Below are 19,480 nucleotides of genomic sequence, written 5' to 3' on the forward strand. Positions count from 1 at the left end.
TTCGGGCTGTCAGGCAAATTGTGGCAGGCAAATTTGATAGCCCGCATGAAGCGATATATACAAAGTCTTACATTACTTAACAATATCCCCACTGGGGATAATCATGAAGTGGATATGGTTATAACCCGCACCTTGACAGATGAACCCCTTCCATCCTATAATGCACGAACAATCATTCCACTCTGACCTGCGTGGATCCGACAGGGGCCGGTAGCAAGCACAGTTTTCTAGACGCCCACCACCCGGTCTGCCTGGGATCCAATTTGAATAGATTGATGACGTTAGGATTCGTCCGTCCTCAAACACCCATCGACCTTCGTTGACTTTATCTGTCAATCCAAGCCAGCGCCTTCCGTCCCTCTGATTCGCGAGAAAAGTGTTGGTCGCACTGTCTTTCGGCATGGCTAAAAGACCCCCGTCTTCGGCACACCTGGCTCTAGCCCCATTGTACGACTTCGCCTCATTAAAGTCCTTGTAGCAAATTCCGTCAAATCTAACGTAGCCGTCTGCTGTTGGACATCCTGAAGTAAGAACAAGAATTTCAGACACAATAAATTCCGTGTCAACGGCAGTGCCCATTCAGATAGATTTAAACAGAAATACCCATAAATCATTTCTACGTGACCTCATTGCTATATGCACGCTGCCATGTTGGTGTCCGTATTGATATGAGAATCGCAAAATTAAAATTGATAAGCAGTAGAATTCATTGTTTTTCTGGACTAGATACGACTACGAGTAATCCGTGGAAGACGCTGAGACCAAGGCTGCCAATTAAAAGGGTTGAAAGTTGACAATAGGCCAACACAGAAAGAGTAACCAACCCACCTTCGTCTAGCAGCGCCGCTTCGTCTATCAGTATCAGGAATATGAACACTGTCCCAACCAAAATGAATTGGACGAACCACATTCTTGTGACACTCATATTTGTGCCGACTCGAACCGTTCTTGTCCCTAATGTACGACTACACGTTACCAAGGACATTCAAAGAAATTATATAATGTCCTTGTTCAAACAAAACACTCCAACATTGCATATGGCTAGCAACTGGGCAGAGCCTGTCATCTCCAATTAGCGCAACTGATGAACTCCAGCACTTAAATTGCCGGTGATCGATTCAGCCTTCGGCATCCATTGTATAGATGACATTTCTTTTGTTGTGGGGAAAATGCATGTTGCCTGATCTAAATCTTGCTCTTTGCAGGATAGTCATAGGTCACGTTATCACTAAGCCTCCTCCTCCTTATAATGTATTTATATGCACAACTTGAAACTTGATCAAATCTGATAATAGAATTGATATCCTGCAAGATTTGAAACAAGTGCCAAATGTGTACTACATCCATTTACTCACATTCAGCTGTATTGACAAACATCACACAGTAAGCTTTTAACTGTAATTGGTTTTTAATTGGTCTCCCTTGAAGTCTGTCATCATCCACGAATAGCATTGTCAGCCATGAATAACATTGTCTGTCTATGTGATTGCAAGCATTGTCCACCATGCTAAATGGCCTGGAAGTTGCAGTCACATTACGTATATAACCTCCATTAACATTAATCTTAAAGTTACATAAATCCGGCAGTTTGAAAAACAGTGAGATTGAGAGATCTCTAGCGCAGCACTCCCAGGTATGCAGACTTTAGATATACAGGAATGCATTAGACAGGAGGACGTTAGGTTGGAGATTTGTTTGGACGTATCTTTTCGGGGTTGCGGAATTATGTACACTGGTGGAATCATGTAAGTAGATGTTAATTGCAGTCACAATATTGTGGCATTTCAATCCACTAACTACATCTTAACGTCAGAGTGCTAAACATGACGTCAGCATCGCTAGCCTGTTGTCTCCATCTATTCCACCTCCTCTACCATGTCAGTCAGACCCTGGTAGGCCCACTTCCCACGGCGGGACCGCTTCAGTACGATGGCCGCGCCCATCACGACAAGGGCGAGCGCCATCAGACCACCTCCGGCAGCCACCATGGACCAGGGTGCACTGCGACGATGGCGCAGGTTGCCCACTGCTTACAAAAATGTAACATACGTGAGCCGACTTAAGTTTTTTTTCTAACTGATGTAACCCCATTGAAATTGCTTCTATCTATTTATAAACTATCAAAGCCACGAGAAAACATCAATGGTATTTGAAAAGTAGACTTTATAAAATGCAAATGAAGATGAACCTTCTTCGTCATCGTCCAGAATGATTGGCCCCAGGCGGATCATGTGGCGTCCCACCATGTTGACTTTCTCACCAGTGGTCCTTTTGCGTCTTGCAATACAGCCCTAAATAATGCATAATTGTGATTTTGAAACAGCCACACAAATAGTATGATTCAACCACTAATCTGTTTATTGGTATTGGCAGTTGTCTGAAGTTAGCAGTCTGTTTGGAATTAGTAATGACTATAAAACGAACCTTTGCACAGCGGGACCCAGGGTCTGTGACGTTACAGACCATCACCTCACAGTGCACGTACACCGTCTTCACCTCTTGGATGAAGCGGAACGCCTCAAAACCAAACCGTTCCTTGGCGGAGTCTTCAACACTGTAGATGTCCAGGGTTGGGTCGGAAGCACAACTGGAGAAAACAAGTTGAATATTTCTCAGATTGCGTTACAGACCAAATAATAAAAAATAATGATTACTGTGCTGAACGTTGCAAACGTCACATGTCGATTCTGCCTACCCGTCGTCGATGAGTTGATACTGCAGGGTATCGTTGGGTTCAGGTGACATGGTTGCCTTACAGTTGACCGCCCTCACAGACAGTTTCTTGCAGTGACCCTGCGCCTCTAGCTGCATGTAGATGTGCTGGCGCAGTTTGAGATGGACGGGGTACTGGTCAGCCTGGTACGGTGTCTGGTACTGCCGTGTGGGAAACATGGAGAGACGAACCTCCAGCTGCCCGAACCCCTCCTCTGTAATATTAAGTCCGTGCCCCCCTGGGATGGGCAGGAAGGTAGAGTCCACCCACTGCTGACGCTCGAATTTGCACCTGTTAATTGAGAAAATAATTTACCATGATACTTTTTTAATGTCATTATCTTGATATCTACATTAACTTGACATGGCAAGTATTCGCTATTAATCGCGTTTTATTTCAAACACATGTAGCCATAGGGCAGTCTCGGTACTAAACACACAAATAAGATGAACGAATGTACATCTTATCATGCTGTCTCAAAGTATAGAACAAATATATTCAAAGACTTGGTTGTGAATTCTATCCATTGAGAAAAGCAAAAAAGAGGTAGGCAAAAGCAAACAACAATGAAAAGACCCCGCGAAAGTTATCAAGTTTCTTCATACTTTGAAGTAATCCTGATGTCTCCGTCCCTGGCGATGACACTGTTTGTCGTTGGAGAACCCCGGATGTTGATGTTGTTCTTGAAGATGACGTACTTTGGGTCGAAAGTCACCTGATGGGCAATTTTCAAAAACAAAGAACGTGTGTTGATTAGACATGTGTTACTGTAAAACTGTATTGAATAATAAAAGGTAGTAAGAGTTACAGAGATCACAGGGTGAAGCTAAAGCACTACAATACTATGTAATTGACACATCTCTTGTATGTTTTGTGGGTGCAATTGCTTACGATAGCTCTTAGAACATCCAGAAAAGAGATTTCTTCAGATGACAATTACCCAAGCTAGACATACCTGGGTTCCACAGCCGTACAGGTCTGTACGGAAAAGGTAGTGAGTGCCGTTAGTTGTGGCGCCACAGTTCTGGTCAGGCTCCCAGTGAAGGTTGTTAAGGGTGACGTCAGTCAGTTCGTCCACAGGAATCGCCAGCTCCATGTAGTCGTTGGTGCATTTGATAGAGGCTACAACGAGAAACAAGAGTTCGGAGACCTCATACCTCCATTAAAAATATTCAGAACCTTTGTACATTTCTAGTTTTATCTTGTCTCATCGATTATGCAAGTAATGTTGCGATTAGCTATCTATTCTAAATGATGTTCTTCTCCTCCCAAATATCATATAGTGTATGTGTGAAAGTCCTTTCCTTTGGCATAATCCACCTACCCTGATTGCAGCATCGCAGCGTTTTTATATCTTACCATAGTAGCTCAAAATAAAATCACAAAAAAACGCTTAGTATTTCAAAAAATAATGACAATAAATTTCAACCCAGAATATACAGTTTGATTTATAAGTTATGAAAACAAAGAATGTACATCATACCCGATATCTTATCTGAATGAGCTGTGGTTCGTTTGTCTGTTGGAAACAAGAATACAAAACATATAATAACGCATTGTTTAGAATAAACGTTTTGACGTTTTGTGGTATCGGAAGGGTCTCATGAAATAAACGACAACAGCTCTCTAAATAAAAGGAATCCTTCAGATTTACTTTGTTGTTATTGTTGTTGTTCTTCCACCTCTTGTTATATGTGTGTTAATGCAAACATGTTAATACATACAAATGACCGTTAAATCATAATATCACCATATCATGAATATCCTAATTACGTTTGAAAGACAAGTTTTTACTACTGCTGATGATGCATGTCAATTCCGGCCTTTCGATCGATGCACTTGCCATTGGATATGTTCTTCCGTTTGGCAGAAGTTATGCCGTACTTACCACAGTTAATACCTTTGATACAAACGCCAAGTGTCGATGTTAATGGGTTCCACGACGATAGGCGTGTGCCATGCTGGATGTCGTCTCGGCAGCTTTTCTGAATGACATTATTCGTTGCGAATGCCGGTCCGGGAGAGTCACCAGTGTTCCCGTGCCAGCACCCGAAGTTCCCTCCGGCTGCGAGCAGTTGATCGGCATCTCCGTACTTGGGAATTCCCTGGAGCAGGTCCCGACAGGAGGTGTTGTGGTAGGCAGCGTCGCGCCCGTCGATGTAACACATGGTCCAACCGTCTGGAACTGGAATGCTGTTGGTAGTCGAATGATCAACTTCGTCCGTCGCCTGCCGCAATATGTTGCCACAGCAATTCCCTACAAAGTGGATGATAGTTATAAGCATTATTAATAATTTCAATGAATATCTTGTCAAGTCTACATTCCAGAACACGAGATATCAAAACCGTAAGTTCCGCTACGGTACCAACGAAAGTCGCTAGGGAAGCCAAAATCTGTTTCAGTGGATCAGACGTTGCAAAAATGGCTTTACAACCATCCCCTAACAGAGACGGAGGGCGCCACAGACTTTCTCCAACGTAACGCAACTGCAATGCAATCTGCATTACTGCCCGAGTCACGTGTCCTATCTGCATTACGTGACGTCACAGAGACAGTGGATTGGTCATTCCTTGATAAGGACTGGAGTTGGTCAGTCGAAAATTTGGGTAAGTCCAAATACTTGTGTTGGAAATTGTAGTTTTAACTTTGACACAGAATGACTTCTACTAACACGGATGAACTTTCAAGTGAAGCCAAAATCTAATCATTTCAAGGTCCAATTCATCTAGGCATTCTCGAATTATTGTGTTGACAGACGGACACACCCACACACACATACATGAACGCTGACCAAAACATAACCTTCTTGGTTCATGGATTTCCTGGCATTGCAGATGGATAGAACCTGTTCTACCCACCTGAAATCGTTTAACTCACCCACTAGACGATCCATGGGCATCCTGTAACCGTCACTATAAACTATCAATGCACCAAATATTTACGAACAGTGATTTATCGTCGATACCACTTTTCAAAATACCTCTTGCACAAAAGGCGTATCGGTCCTGTTGCGCAGAGCCTTCAACGCACCATCTTCCCGACTCTGCGCCACAAGCGTCACCATCAGATGTCCAGTTGCTCATGAACTGGTACACACCGTCAAGCTGAGCACAATTATGTGGAGTAGCACCACACAGTGCCTGGGATACGTCATTCATTGGGCGAAAGCAGTCCTCCAAGCCCGTGAAGACGCACGAGGGCGATGAGTGCCGACAATCGTTGTCCCCGGAACACGGCGTGACGTACCCGGCTGCCTCACACGTAGCCTTCACGTTGGCCGATGTCATTGCTCCGGTGACAGGCACTTTATAGTAATGCCATCCTTTGTAAAGAGCCAGATATGAAGCATTCCGTTCTATAAAGGAGATTGGATGAAATATCAATCAAAGAACTGAAAAATCATCAGTAATTCAGCGACGTGTCACTTGATGGATTACTAGTAACTTCTTCCGTTGCCAGCTACCACAAGATGTTACTGCAACAGTTTCATGACGTTGGTGCAAGAATTGCCTATCAGTTCAAACAGCTTCATCCTAAGATAGTCTATGATTTTGTCTTCTTCCGTTCCTTGATCGTGGAGAGAGCCTACGCAGCATTTATGCCTATTGTCATCTTAACATCATGATCTACAAAGACAAAATCACAATTGGTTGTGATTGGCATCGTTTATTAGTTCAATTGATGTCTTTTGTCGAGCCTTTTCTTTTTATCTTCTTTTTAAGAACAACGTAAGTCAGAATTCGTTATCATCCGTTCCTAAGGATAGTAAAGTTAAAATTATCTATATCTTGTACACAAGTATATCAACGTTTTGAAAGTTAGCAAAATCCTATTCTTAAAGAAAGTACATTACTCACATTATTCTCGTTGAGACACTACCAAAATTATCTTTTCTTACCTTTCTAGTTTTTCTCGTTTTTCTTAACTCGTGAACAAATTTTCTTATATCAAGAATTTCAGGAAGGAAAAAGAAAGAAAAGGAATCAGTCTGATTCTTCCCATGGAAATTCTCACAACAAGGAACACTTTCCTAATTCTGTTAAGTTAAGAAACTACTTCTCAACATGATTTTTACTCTCAAGAATTGCTAGAAATTCTAGTGTAAATTTCTTGCTTTTATTGACTTCAATATTATTTTTCTTGTTATGTTTAAGAAAATATCAGAAATTTTCTCTCCCCTTTCTTGAATAACCTTACTTCGAGATAAATTTACTCAGCAATAAATTTTTAACTCGTGGACAAATGTTTTTCTTAAACACAGTGAGTTTCTTTTAATACTTATTTGTGTATAAGAAGAAACAAGAAAAATAAGAAAGGGCATTTTTGGTAGTTTAGAAGATCATGTTCTAATATACATATTGGAATACTCATACCTTACATAGGATGCTGATGTTCAACATACATGTCTTGCCTACAATTCATTTTTAAATTTTACTTACTTGCCCCTTTACTAGGTGCGGCGGTTGTATCATGAGGTACAGCTGTGATGTCGAGGGATGCAGCGGCTGCAACATTCTGGTCTATGACAGCGCAACAAACAATAAAAGAAACGTTTCTTAATAATGTGCACAATTGTGCCGCGTTTTATTGGAGGTCTTTGTGAGTAGCAAAAGGCATAAGAATCCAGACATTTAGACATGATCATAATGAAATCTTATTTCAGGATATATTGGAATACTCATACCTTACATAGGATGCTGATGTTCAACATACAGGTCTTGCCTACAATTCATTTTTACTTACTTGCCCCTTTACTAGGTGCGGCGGTTGTATCATGAGGTGCAGCTGTGGTGTCGAGGGATGCAGCGGCTGCAGCATTCTGGTCTATGACAGCGAAACAAACAATAAAAGAAACGTCTCTTATTAATGTGCACTATTGCGCCAAGTATTATTGGAGGGCTTTGTGAGTAGTAAAAAAAAAATAAGATTCCAGAAATTTATACATGGTCATATTCATAATGAAATCTATTTGCTTATTATTATAGAGGGAAGAAAATACACAACCCCAACGTGTACATTGGAGACGAATAATTGCCCCCACAGTTGAAAAGACGGTCAGTTTATAGCTTTGTAAGGCCTTGCGTTGCTTTTATAGAATGTAAAACATTTCTGATGGACTTTTTGTTTTCAAAGAAGGCACGATGCAGCTAGCAATAGGAGACATCAGCCACTGACTCAGGTATGTCCGTGTTGTACGTATCCTTTGGTTCAGCAATAGTTATGCCGCACTTACCACAAGCGATGCCCTTGATACAGACTCCAAGTGTTGTTGTTGTTCGTCGGCTCCCCCAAGACGACAGCCTTGTGCCCTGCTGGATGCCGTCTCGACAGCTTTTCTGAATGACATTATTCGTTGCGAATGCCGGTCCAGGAGAGCCACCAGTATCCCCGTGCCAGCACCCAAAGTTTCCTCCAGCTGAGAGCAGTTGTCTGGCATCTCCGTACTCGGGAACTCCCTGGAGTAGATCCCGACACGGGGTGTTGTGGTAGGCAGTGTCGCGCCCGTCGATGTAACACATGGTCCAACCGTCTGGAACCCTGTAGCTGCCGGACTGGTCAACTACTCCCGACGCCTGTCGCATTATGTTACCACAGCAATTCCCTACAAATTGGATAATAGTTACAAGCATTGTTTTTTTAGTTCAATGAGTTGGCCAAGTCTACGCCTAGGCGCCTTTTATTGATTGCCAACATATACTGCACGAACATACGACGGATGTGGCTTTTTTTCGAACAACATACAAATGGCAGTCGTATGTGATTATCATCCCTTGTTGACAGAAGGCATTTTAAAGACACCAGGGAAGCAAACAGACGAAAATTCACATGTAGTAGAATTCTCAATATCTTATCCTCTTGAAAAAAGAATATTGAATATGAAACATATTTCCTACCCCTAGAAAGACATCAGAATACACATACGTTTCATAGAATGCTTAATCTCCTTTTAAAATAGATCAATTGTTTCCTGCAATGTGCGTGTAACTTAAAATTAGGTTACTTACTCGACTCTTTGTCATGTGCGACGGTTGCATCGTGGGGTGTTGCGATTGTATAAAGGCGTGCAACGGTTGTAACATTCGGATCTATGACAGAGCAACAAAAAAATAAGAAAACATCTTGTACAGTGTACAGTGAACCATTTTAAGACACGCTAGGGGAGTGCTTTGTAAGTAGACAAAAGAAAATAAGATATTGTCCAGTATGCATCATATACCAAACGTGTAAGAGGGACAGCAGAACTTTTGTCTTCAGTTCATTCAAGTATTTTCTTCGACTGGGAGGAGAACAAGTGTCACAAGTCGATTGAGGGTCAGGTTATGAAATATAGTTTTGTAGAGCCAGGTGGCTGCTTTAGAAAGAAGACAAACCATAAGGGGTTGTAAATGGACTTTGTGGTTTGAAAGTAGGCATCTTGCAGTTGGAAATGGTGTACATCGACCACTGACCTTTTAACAGATAATTGTAGATGATTGTAGATTAACAGAACCTGTCCTACACACCTGGTATCGTTACCTACCCATTATAAGACCCATGGGCATCCTGTAACGTAAATACAACGGGGGCGCCCTAACATCGCACGTGCCCTAACATCGCACGGATTTTTTACTATGCTAATAAGGAAGGTAAAGAAACCGAGTCCATGCACATAGCTGTCATTTGCATTAAACCCTGAAACACTCCTGTAAACTAGCACTCAAGCAAACACTTTTGTATTACATCAAACACTTTTGCAAAACACAAAATTATAGCTATGATAAATTAGATGTTTCAAAATACCTCTTGCACAAAAGGCGTATTTGTTTTGATGTCCAGACCAATTGGCGCACCAGCTTCCCGGCTCTACACCACAAGCGCCACCGTTACTCCAGTTGTTCATGAACTGGTACACACCGTGCAGCTGTGCACAGAGGTTTGGGCTATCACCACACAGCTCCTGGGATACATCTGACATCGGGTTGCTACAGCCAACCAGTCCTGTTGTGACGCACGAGGAGGAGGAAAATTCACACGCGCTGCCTCCGGGACACGGCGTCACGAAACCAGCTGACTCACACGCATCCTTCACGTTCTTCGACGTCATAGCTCCGTTGACAGGTACTTTGTAGTAGTGCCATCCTTTGTAAGGAGCCAGATATGTAGCATTTCGTTCTATAAAGATCGGATGCAACGTATATCAAAAAGTGAACAATTTTGATTTTAACTACACGCCACTTAATGGCTTAAATTCTGTACTTGCGAGCTGCCACATCATGCTACTGCATCATGCTGCGCGGTCTGTGACGATGGTGCAATTATAAGGCTTGTCCATCAGTCAAAACAACTTCAACCTAAGATAGTCTTTGCTTTAGCTTGTTTTCTAGTGACGTGATGTATATTGTCATCTTATTCAGGACACCGTGCGTGGTCTACAATGACAAAATCACAGGCAGCAGTCGTCCTTTGCAATTATTGTGTATCTACGTATTTATTTTCTTATTACTTTGATCATTGGCCACACAACAATATTGATCACAAGAAAGACGTATTGTGGGACGCATGAACGTGAAAGTGATCTCAAACCAGTCCAGCTCAAATTAAATCAATGAACAACTGAGCTATTCTTCCACTAGCAGTGCATGTACAGTATTTACAGGTTCACTGTACTGGTGAAATCCTAGCTCTTTTCAACAATCACAATAAATGGTGGACCACGGCTCAACGTCCTGTCCTAAGGATTGCAACGCTTTCCAGTAGCGTGCATATCGGGCGTGTGACACAGATAACAATAATACATATGAAAGAGGAATGCACTTACTTGAAGTATAGTTCGATTCAAGTTGTACACCTGACACCGCATCTACTGCGCCATCTGCAGAGAAGACTGTACAAAAAAACAGGCTAAAAAGTTGGGGGTTTTTCAAAGTTTCTCTACTTCATCAGTTTGACCAACTGGTGCTTCAATTCCCCCGGAAACTCTCTTATTTCTCCTGAATCTTTCTTAGCTGTTCCGACTGTTTTCATGGTCTTTCACAAACAACTCGTTGGCTGAGGGGAAGTAGCCATGTGCTAAAACAATTTACCAGGTTCACGCAAATATCTGAGAAGTTGCTAGCGGTACGCGGTATGGTCTGCCAAGGAAAACAGCGGTTGTCCCGCGACTGGCGCACTGTGCGATGCCGTGCCACTGATGTGCCCCATATGGTTCTGACCTCTTGACTGTTCTACGCTGTTGATATGTCTATGGTGCCTTGTAAACAGTATGATTTTAATCATTATATCAATGTCATCGTTTCTTTGTGTGCTGTCGATCTGTAATTGACCGCCCATCCGGGCAGTAAAATGCAAGGTGGCGCCGTGCATGCGGCTGCTCCCGCGGAGCCTCTGACGTCGATTTAGCCTGTTGGATATTACGTGTATGTACATTTACGTTAACATAAACAAAGTAGTTGACGAACATGATCGTAGGATAACACACAGCTACAAGGCAAGACCAGATTACATAGGGGCAGAAAATGTTTGCCTCAGTAGAAACTTTCAATTACATACGTGAAAACAGAGAAAGCTTGCTATCTAGCCCTTAACCACAGTTGCCCTTGACCTAACAATCAAACTGGACGTAGGAATAACACATCTATGAAATGCAGAGAGATATGCCTATAGTCCTTTAAATAACAGGAGTTAGAAACTACACATACTTGATGAAATACAGGCTTTATAAAGGAGGAAACAGTTTCAAATATCGTACAAATCTGCCTCCTGTTTGCAAAAACAACCCCCATCGGAGCCTTGACAAATACCACACAGTCAGGTAATGCACAAAAGACGATTCTTACCACAAACCGCACACAATGCGAGTCCCAAGATCACCAGGGATATGACCTGCACGTTAAGTAACGCCATGGTTCTGTATAGATATGCAGAGAAAGATAACAGACTGAGGGGAACACAGGGGACCGACAGCACTGTCGGAAAACACTTGGCCAGTCGGAATCATGCCCTGTTATTGGTCAGAGGTTACAGATCAGGTTCAAAATCAAGGACCAAAATCGAGTTCACAGAAAACAAACCAGCGTAGATGGATGGCTACCCACTAACCTTCAACTGTTTGGAAAAACATACAGTAAGCTTTTAAATGTAATCATTTTTTTTTATTGGAGGTCTGTCATCATCATTTAATGTTGGCCACGACTATTCTCAGTATAAGTAATTTGCACTCACGTGATAATGACGTAAGCATTGTCCAACATGCTGGACGGTTAAGCCTGAAAGTTGCAGCATTGCAGCGATCAAAAGTGCCATATTGGCATTAACTTCATGTACAGGCAAACATTAGGCAAACCACAGCTGTGGACTGTTGACTACCTTCAAGATGGGGCTGGCGATCTAAAATTCTCCAAAATCTGAAAGTACTGCTAGGGGCAAAGCGCAAACAAGTCCACTAAAGGGATATTGATTTAAGGCTGCAATCACAAATACAATACTCCTGTTGGAGGTCACTGACCTCCTTAACGGTATAATAACCGCAGACACACTGTCACACCAAGACAAAGACACACACACAGAATACAATACCTCTGCAGGAAACAGACCTTATCCTTGCATTACAAGTAAACGTACTGTTCATGGGCACACGGACACAGACAGTAACGATTAACAAAATGCAGGCTCCGCTCAGGACCTCGTATCTACAAAACAGCAGGCACAATTCAGGATACATGTATGGCTTTTTCTTTCTCTTCATTTAATGATTTACTAAACATGACATATTGTCACTAATACAACGTCATTGCTTAGAAAGTAGTTATATCTACCTGTATCATGTAATATTACAGGGCCTACATCCGTAAAATAATTACACTAAAAATAGAAACAATAACTGAGGAAAACGGCTGGCATAGTAATATTCCTTACGTATAGGTACCTTTCCAAGTTATTCACTCTTAATAGATTTACATTTGCAAGTACAAAACTGTTCACTAATAACTATGTAATGCTGAGACCTACAACGGTAACAAAAGCTACCAGGTTTAGCCATGAACAATATGCAATACAAGGCTTCTAACGTTGAAGAGGTTCATCAGTAGCGTATAATAACAGTTACACGAATATTTATCAATCAGTGACTTAGAAAAGGTAACGAGATACGCACCTCCAAATTTTCGACGTCTACTGTACGTCTTGTTCATGGAGTGACCTAGTCTCGCGAGAACACGAGACTAGGCCGAGACTTTTAAAGAGGCAGTCCACATCCAGTTAGAACTTGCTGGGATGAACCGCACCGGAGGTTGGGAGCTGCCCAAGTCCTACTTACTCCTGCTCCGCAAGGAGGCGGGGGAGGCAGGACGATCTTCACAAGTCTCGACCTAGTTTCTCGCGAGACTAGGTCACTCCGTGAACAAGACGTACAGTAGACGTCGAAAATTTGGACATCACTTCCACTGTCGTTTAGCATTGTCCTTAACATTGTCACTGAGATTCCGCTTCTAGATGCATCCCCAAGCATCTGGATCCCCAAGACACATTGGGATCATCCTGGCTGTCAAACAATCTGTCCTAGTCCCAGATCTTAACCACGTTGCCAAGGGGGGATACAACCTGCGATTGCCTCTTGTATCCAGCCAAGAGTTTGTCTCTGGCTGGTACCAGTAAATGGAAAAGTCCATGTCCTCTACGTCCCATTCATCTTCGTCATTGGTTAAAGTGAGGAGGTACATATTCTCTTCATGTTTCATCAGGGTTGCTCTGTCGAAGGAAAAAGGGTGATTTCCTGTCTTCTTCCACTCTCCCTGTGTAGGGTTGTACATCTCTACACTCCTGCATGCACCTTCCTTGTCGCAGTCTATACAGTAGATGCACCCCCGATACGGGATGGCCTGAGGACGCACTGGTGGTTGAAGCATGTCCGCTATCTTGTTCCACTTGTTCTCTGTGGCACTGAAGCTGTAGCAGCCATCCTTACTCATAACATAGATACTGTCATCAAGAGTCACGGCACAGAGTTCCGAGGACATTGTGTGAGGGATGGGTGCTATGGGGGCCCACTCATCACAGCTTGGGTCGTATCTCTCTGCTGTTCCTTTGTCATCACCCTTGCATTCACCACCAATGGCATAGATGTACCCCTTCAGATACACCAGACCACACCTGGGAAAGACAGATACAGGAAAAAAGATATCAACACACACAGCTACATGTACGTGGGGTACCCAACTCTCCCATGAGGCTTTGACCCTTACATAATTGGTATGCAGAAATAAGCTTAAAAAGGCATGTCTGGTTAGGGTCAATTCTGTGCTATGTGCAGCAGATGGAAATGTTTTTCAATCTGTTTTAATTTACTGAGGAAAATGGCAGTAGGTATCATGCACAGACTTAATGGTGTTAAATTGGCAGGAAAATTCCATCAGCCTGTTTTAAACACGTACAAGGAACAGTGAAGTAAAGCATATAAAACATGGACAAAGGACAACCACACTTTTCGGTGTCATAACTGTTAATTTGAAGTTCTGCAAATTCTCCTCAGTACAGGTACATTTCCTCAGTACATTTTCCTCAGTACTTATCATGAAAAATCCTTTTGCCTTGGATCTAAAAGAATTTAGACTTCAGTGCATGGAATTTTGTCTTCCGTAAATGAATTAAGGCAAGAAATCAGCAGCTTGCAACAAGGAGACATACCTGGCTCTTGGTCTGATCATCTTACACCTTGGTTCCCAGGTGTTAAAGAGGTGGTTGTACTGGTAAAATTTCTTCCATTTGGTATGCTTCCTCCATGTCTTCCACGGACGTTCTAGTCTCCTAGCAACAATGTTACCTGCCAGGTACAGCTCATCATCAGGAGTTATTGTCACAGATCTAGAAGACCTGTCAAGATCGCGAGGCATATCAATTGCATGCAGACTTCCTGTGGAAGGGTTATAGCATGGAGCAGACGACTGCAAATCCTCATGACCACCTTCTCTTAGAAAGATCTGTAGTTCAGTTCGTACTTGTCCCAGTCGCTGGGTTGTGCTGTCACTATAAACTAACTTGCTGTCTGTTGACAGGCACTTACTCTCAATTGTCACATGCAGTTTGGGGCTGATAAGAGACTGGCGTAATGATTTGCAAAGGTCAGGAACGTGCTGCAAGCGTTCTTCTTGCTTGAAATCAATCCATCTCAGAGCAGCTTGCACAACGTCGTCTTCTGAGTTAGACATTAGATCATCCCTGTCAAGCAATGACTGGAGGTTGTCCAGAGGCAACTGGAGAAAGGATGGTTGTAGAGCCACCTCGTTGAACCTGAAAAAGTTACATGTGCAATGGATTGATTCAACCATGTTAAAGCACACATTGTGAATGTTCTAAGTTAGAGCTGTTTGAAACAGACAATCAAATGAATAAGGTAACAATATCTGCTGATTTCTGCTCATGCAAAGACTGTGTTGACTTGGTCACATCATGAGAATGTCAAGACGGAGGTTTCCCAGCACTGAAACACGGTGATGATGATGGATCAAATTAATATAATCTATCTCATAATGTGAGAAACAACCATTGGACTGACCTGGATGCCATGTACCTCTTACTGGCCTCCACTAGGGCAAACTCCCCCAGCATGTCAGCATACATTAACACATCTGCACAGTTGAACACATCCAGGTGGTCCTTCATGTATTCTGCTGCCTTCCGGCCTACAAAATCCACCTAGAAGCAACAAACATGGAAACAGTTACAGCATAGGCAATTCTGCACTTATCAGTTTACCTATTGAAGGAGCAAAGGGGTAAACTCATGAGTGCACAGAAGGGTAAGTGCCCCCCCCCAAAACATGGTGCTATTGCATATGTGGAACTGTGGCGTCGCGGCGGCGTAGTGGCAGGGTGTTTGGCCCCAGAACCCAGAGATACCGGGTTCGAATCCGGGGTCCCCTGATTTGTCCCGTTGACGTTGTGCCCTTGGGAAAGGCACTTCACATGACTTTCCCCACTTTACTCAGGTGAAAATGAGTACCTAGCTTCGGTTAGGGACGTCCCTCGACGTTAAATGGAGGTCCCATGTTTGAGGAGAGCCACACCTCAAGCACGTTAAAGAACCCAACACACTTATCGAAAAGAGTAGGGGTCCTTCCTAGTGTGTGTGGATCGTATAAATCTGTCCGGATATGCAGCTTGTACTGTTCCGTACAAACCTGGTGTGTTACGCCTTCATGCGGTTTACCGGGTGTGCAATACAAACAAACAAACTGAACAACAAAGACTGACAAAAGTGATGATTGAGCAAGTTGTCGTGGCCAGACATGTATGAAGACTTGGAAGCAGCATCCTCACCTGCAGTAGCCTGGCTGCAGACATCACAGCCTGGACCCTGTCTGGCTTCATCTGGAAGCGGCCGGTGTAGGCGTAGTCCAGAATCATTGCCATGACTTTTGCACTTACATCCTTTATCTTTATCCTTTTCTGTTTCGTCTCTGCGTAGCCGCTGGTGAACATGGAACGGAAGTAGGGGCTGCACGATGCCAGGACGGGGCGATGGCAGGGGAAACTGAGATTAAAGAAAATATAGTTTCATTCTTGAGTATTACATAGGGGTATAACAATGAACAATCAGCATCCACTGCAGGAATCCCAAGAAACATGGCAGACACTGTAAGACAATCACTCTTCCCTATACAGTAGAATCCGCTTAACTGCACCACCCATTTGTCAGCGTTTTTGGTGCAGTTATCCGGCTGGTGCAATTATGCGAAATGCCCAGCTGGACCACACCACCATGGGCGGGGGTAGGGGCCGGGGGCATTGTATTATTAGACAGAAACACTAGCACAAAGAAAACAGACGAAACTATTCAGTTATTAACTTTATTTATTGACCCTTAGAAATGACTACGAACCTGTTTTGATTTTGCATTCTTTCATGGGATAACAGTTTCTGCATGTGTTAAATTACATGAAGTACAGTTGTCGATTTACGTAAATCATGTACCGCCATGAAACTAGGAATTGAAACTAAAACTTGGACAATACTGATTACGGGTGAGCCCAGAGCAGTGACAGATCATTCTCCTTATAGCTGAGCCGAACCCGCATTTTACCTCGTTCCGGTGAATGCAGGAAGTTTCTACGACGCGGATTCAGCTCTGCCACTTAATAATTTGACAGATGATCACGTCAGCACCGCACCGCCCCGCCAAAGGCGACTGCTATGTCCGTCTACGCGTCTGTAGCCCTTGCCAAGTCGCTGTGAGGTTTCCGACTAAATGTACGTAAAGACGCCAGTCTTTTATCATTGCAGCAGTATGTGACAATAGCGCTGCCGCGAATATCAAACCACCGAGAACACCCCATGTCACCCTTAACGCGAAATCAAATCCTCGCGAACTTGAATGCATTCACAGTAACAAGACAGTGTACAGGTAATCTCCAAGCAGAGGTAAGACGTATTTTTGCGAAGAAAGACGTATAAGAAAATACCCCAGATCTTACCTCTGCTTGGAGCTAGAGTACAGGTAGAGACCAATCTTTATTGAGTGCAGTATGCTGTCTGCCAAAGCGTAATGCCGCCTTTGGTAGGCGTGCGTTTCTTAATGGTTCTGACACGCCCCATAACCCGCCCGGGCCCTCCCATACGATTCCTAACGTGACTGTCAATGGAGACCGCCTTGGTTTGTCACTCAAAATAGTTTTAAACATATTGGCGGTATTGCGCCTTTACACCGGCAGGTATCGGCTCATTTGTACCGCGTTTGCCGATTTTAGTGCACCTTTTTTAGTTAACTTGTCGAGAATTTTTGATAAATTTTGGTGCAGTTATCCGGCATTGGTGACCATGCGTGGTGCAGATATGCGGAGTCATTAACAATGCAGTGAATGGGAACCGGTTTGGGATTTTGGGATTTGGTGCAATTAAATGGAAGGTGCGTTTATCCGGGGTGCAATTAAGTGGCTTCGTCTGTACATGTACCACTATTTCCAATGTACTCCCAGTCAGGCCAACAAAGGATCATGGTGGCTATCTGTCACATGTCCTGCACCAAACACTATAATAGCGTCGTTTGTGTTGTTCCTATCTTTCATGCAATAGACATTGTACAAACACACACAGACAAGAACAAACACATACATGTACATTCACTCAAAGTGTGAGACATCTGTTTGGGATTTAATGTTGCAGCAAGCAAAGGTCACATTACTGTGACCTGTCCCATCCTACCAATTATCTTTATTTCCACTTGTACTCTATCCTGACATCCAGACATTCCATTAGAGACCAAAAACCCATGCATACCATTGGGCCCCAAAAAGGGTAGCCTGCCAGTGTAGCCAGGCCTGGTTGACTGCCTGGCCTTTTCCGTAAGCCCTTGGGTATCAAAGCAATATTTACGAACTACCAGTGAGCTTACACATCAACAGGAGACGCATCGAACGTGGCACAATGTCATTCATAGTAGAAAAGGATTGCGCGATATGAGAATATCAAAGTACAGTAGAATCCGCTTAACTGCACCACCCATTTGTCAGCGTTTTTGGTGCAATTATCCGGCTGGTGCAATTATGCGAAATGCCCAGCTGGACCGCACCACCATGGGCGAGGGGGTGTATTGTCAGTCAGAAACACTAGCACAAAGAAAACAGATGAAATTATTCAGTTATCAACTTTATTTATTGACCCTTTGCTGAAAATAAAGAAATGACTACGAACCTGTTTTGATTTTGCATTCTTTCATTTTTCCATGCAATCTACCGCATTACAACACACATAATGTAACAGGGGAGGCATTCTGAAACATCGTCATGCCACCCACGGGATAACAGTTTCTGTGTTACATTACGTCGAGTGCAGTTGTCGATTTACGTAAATCATGTACCGCCATGAAACTAGGAATTGAAACTAAAACTTGGTTACTGATTACGGGTGACCCGCCCGGGACCTCCCATACGATTCCTATCAACGTAACTGCCAATGGAGACCGCCTTGTTTTGTTACTCAAAACAGTTTTAAACTTTTTGGCGGTATAATTTGCGCCTTCACACCGGCAGGTATCGGCTCATAATCGAACGGAACGTAGCACAATGTCGTTTATAGTGGAAAAAGCGCAATATGATAATATGGTAACGACGCCGCACGTGGCGCCCCCCTCCCCCATCACCCTACCTTCTCCCCTCCACCTCCAGAACCACGTCAGTCAGCTCTGTCCGCTGCCTCAGTTCGTTCAGCTCGCGCAGAACATCGTTGGAGTGCACTTCGTTCGTTACGTCCATATCTACCACTGTCTGGGGGCCAAGGGTGAAGAAACTGTCGCTCCTAGATCTAGATGAGAGATCTCTTGCCACGTTTCGTAAAACTTGTTTGACCTTTGACCTATCTTGGTGCAGACCTCATGATGATGATGATGGTGATGATGATGACCATGGCGATGATGAGTAGATGATGAATGCTCCTTTGCAGGTCTTGCGCATACGTTGGAAAAGCGGAATACTAGTAACATTTTCGATATGGCTAAATCTAAAGTCATACTGTTATTACCTTTATTATTTCATTTCATTTAATTCCATTTTGTTTTACTTTATTTCATTTTATTCTATTCCATTCCATTCACATAAATAATATAATAATAATAATATCAGGTGTATTTGCAGCCAGTGCCACAGGCAGGTACATAAATGGAAGAAGCACTGGAAAAAGCGCAAAGAACTAGACTGGCCGTCATTTGCTTTAAGAGCAAATTCAGGATGTTTCGCCCATACTCCTCATGCAAGAAGTGGGCTGTCCCAAAATAACTCCTGGGGAAATCCAAGTTCCTGC

General features: G+C 43.2%; 2 protein-coding genes across 2 annotated transcripts; both read right to left on the reverse strand.

Moving 5' to 3' along the window:
• Nucleotides 1-1,322: 1,322 nt before the first annotated feature.
• On the reverse strand, nt 1,323-12,303 carry LOC136431898 (uncharacterized). The gene is made up of 16 exons (XM_066422964.1): nt 11,531-12,303; nt 10,513-10,578; nt 9,495-9,866; nt 8,720-8,800; nt 7,948-8,316; nt 7,458-7,538; nt 7,154-7,234; nt 5,695-6,069; nt 4,602-4,970; nt 4,197-4,232; nt 3,669-3,835; nt 3,319-3,428; nt 2,696-3,004; nt 2,425-2,587; nt 2,189-2,291; nt 1,323-2,026 (listed from the first exon to the last, which is right to left on the reverse strand). Exons 1-16 carry the CDS (start codon nt 11,595-11,597, stop codon nt 1,857-1,859), a joined length of 2,919 nt encoding a protein of 972 aa, XP_066279061.1. The 5' UTR covers nt 11,598-12,303; the 3' UTR covers nt 1,323-1,856.
• A 114-nt stretch (nt 12,304-12,417) lies between these two features.
• LOC136431914 (kelch repeat and BTB domain-containing protein 8-like) lies at nt 12,418-19,055 on the reverse strand. Its single transcript, XM_066422966.1, has 5 exons — nt 18,830-19,055; nt 16,007-16,220; nt 15,244-15,383; nt 14,376-14,978; nt 12,418-13,841 (listed from the first exon to the last, which is right to left on the reverse strand). The coding sequence occupies exons 1-5, from the start codon at nt 18,934-18,936 to the stop codon at nt 13,181-13,183; spliced, it is 1,725 nt and encodes a 574-aa protein (XP_066279063.1). The 5' UTR covers nt 18,937-19,055; the 3' UTR covers nt 12,418-13,180.
• Between the last annotated feature and the right edge of the window lie 425 nt (nt 19,056-19,480).

This window comes from Branchiostoma lanceolatum, chromosome 1 (assembly GCF_035083965.1).
Source record: "Branchiostoma lanceolatum isolate klBraLanc5 chromosome 1, klBraLanc5.hap2, whole genome shotgun sequence".
Lineage (NCBI taxonomy): Eukaryota > Metazoa > Chordata > Leptocardii > Amphioxiformes > Branchiostomatidae > Branchiostoma > Branchiostoma lanceolatum.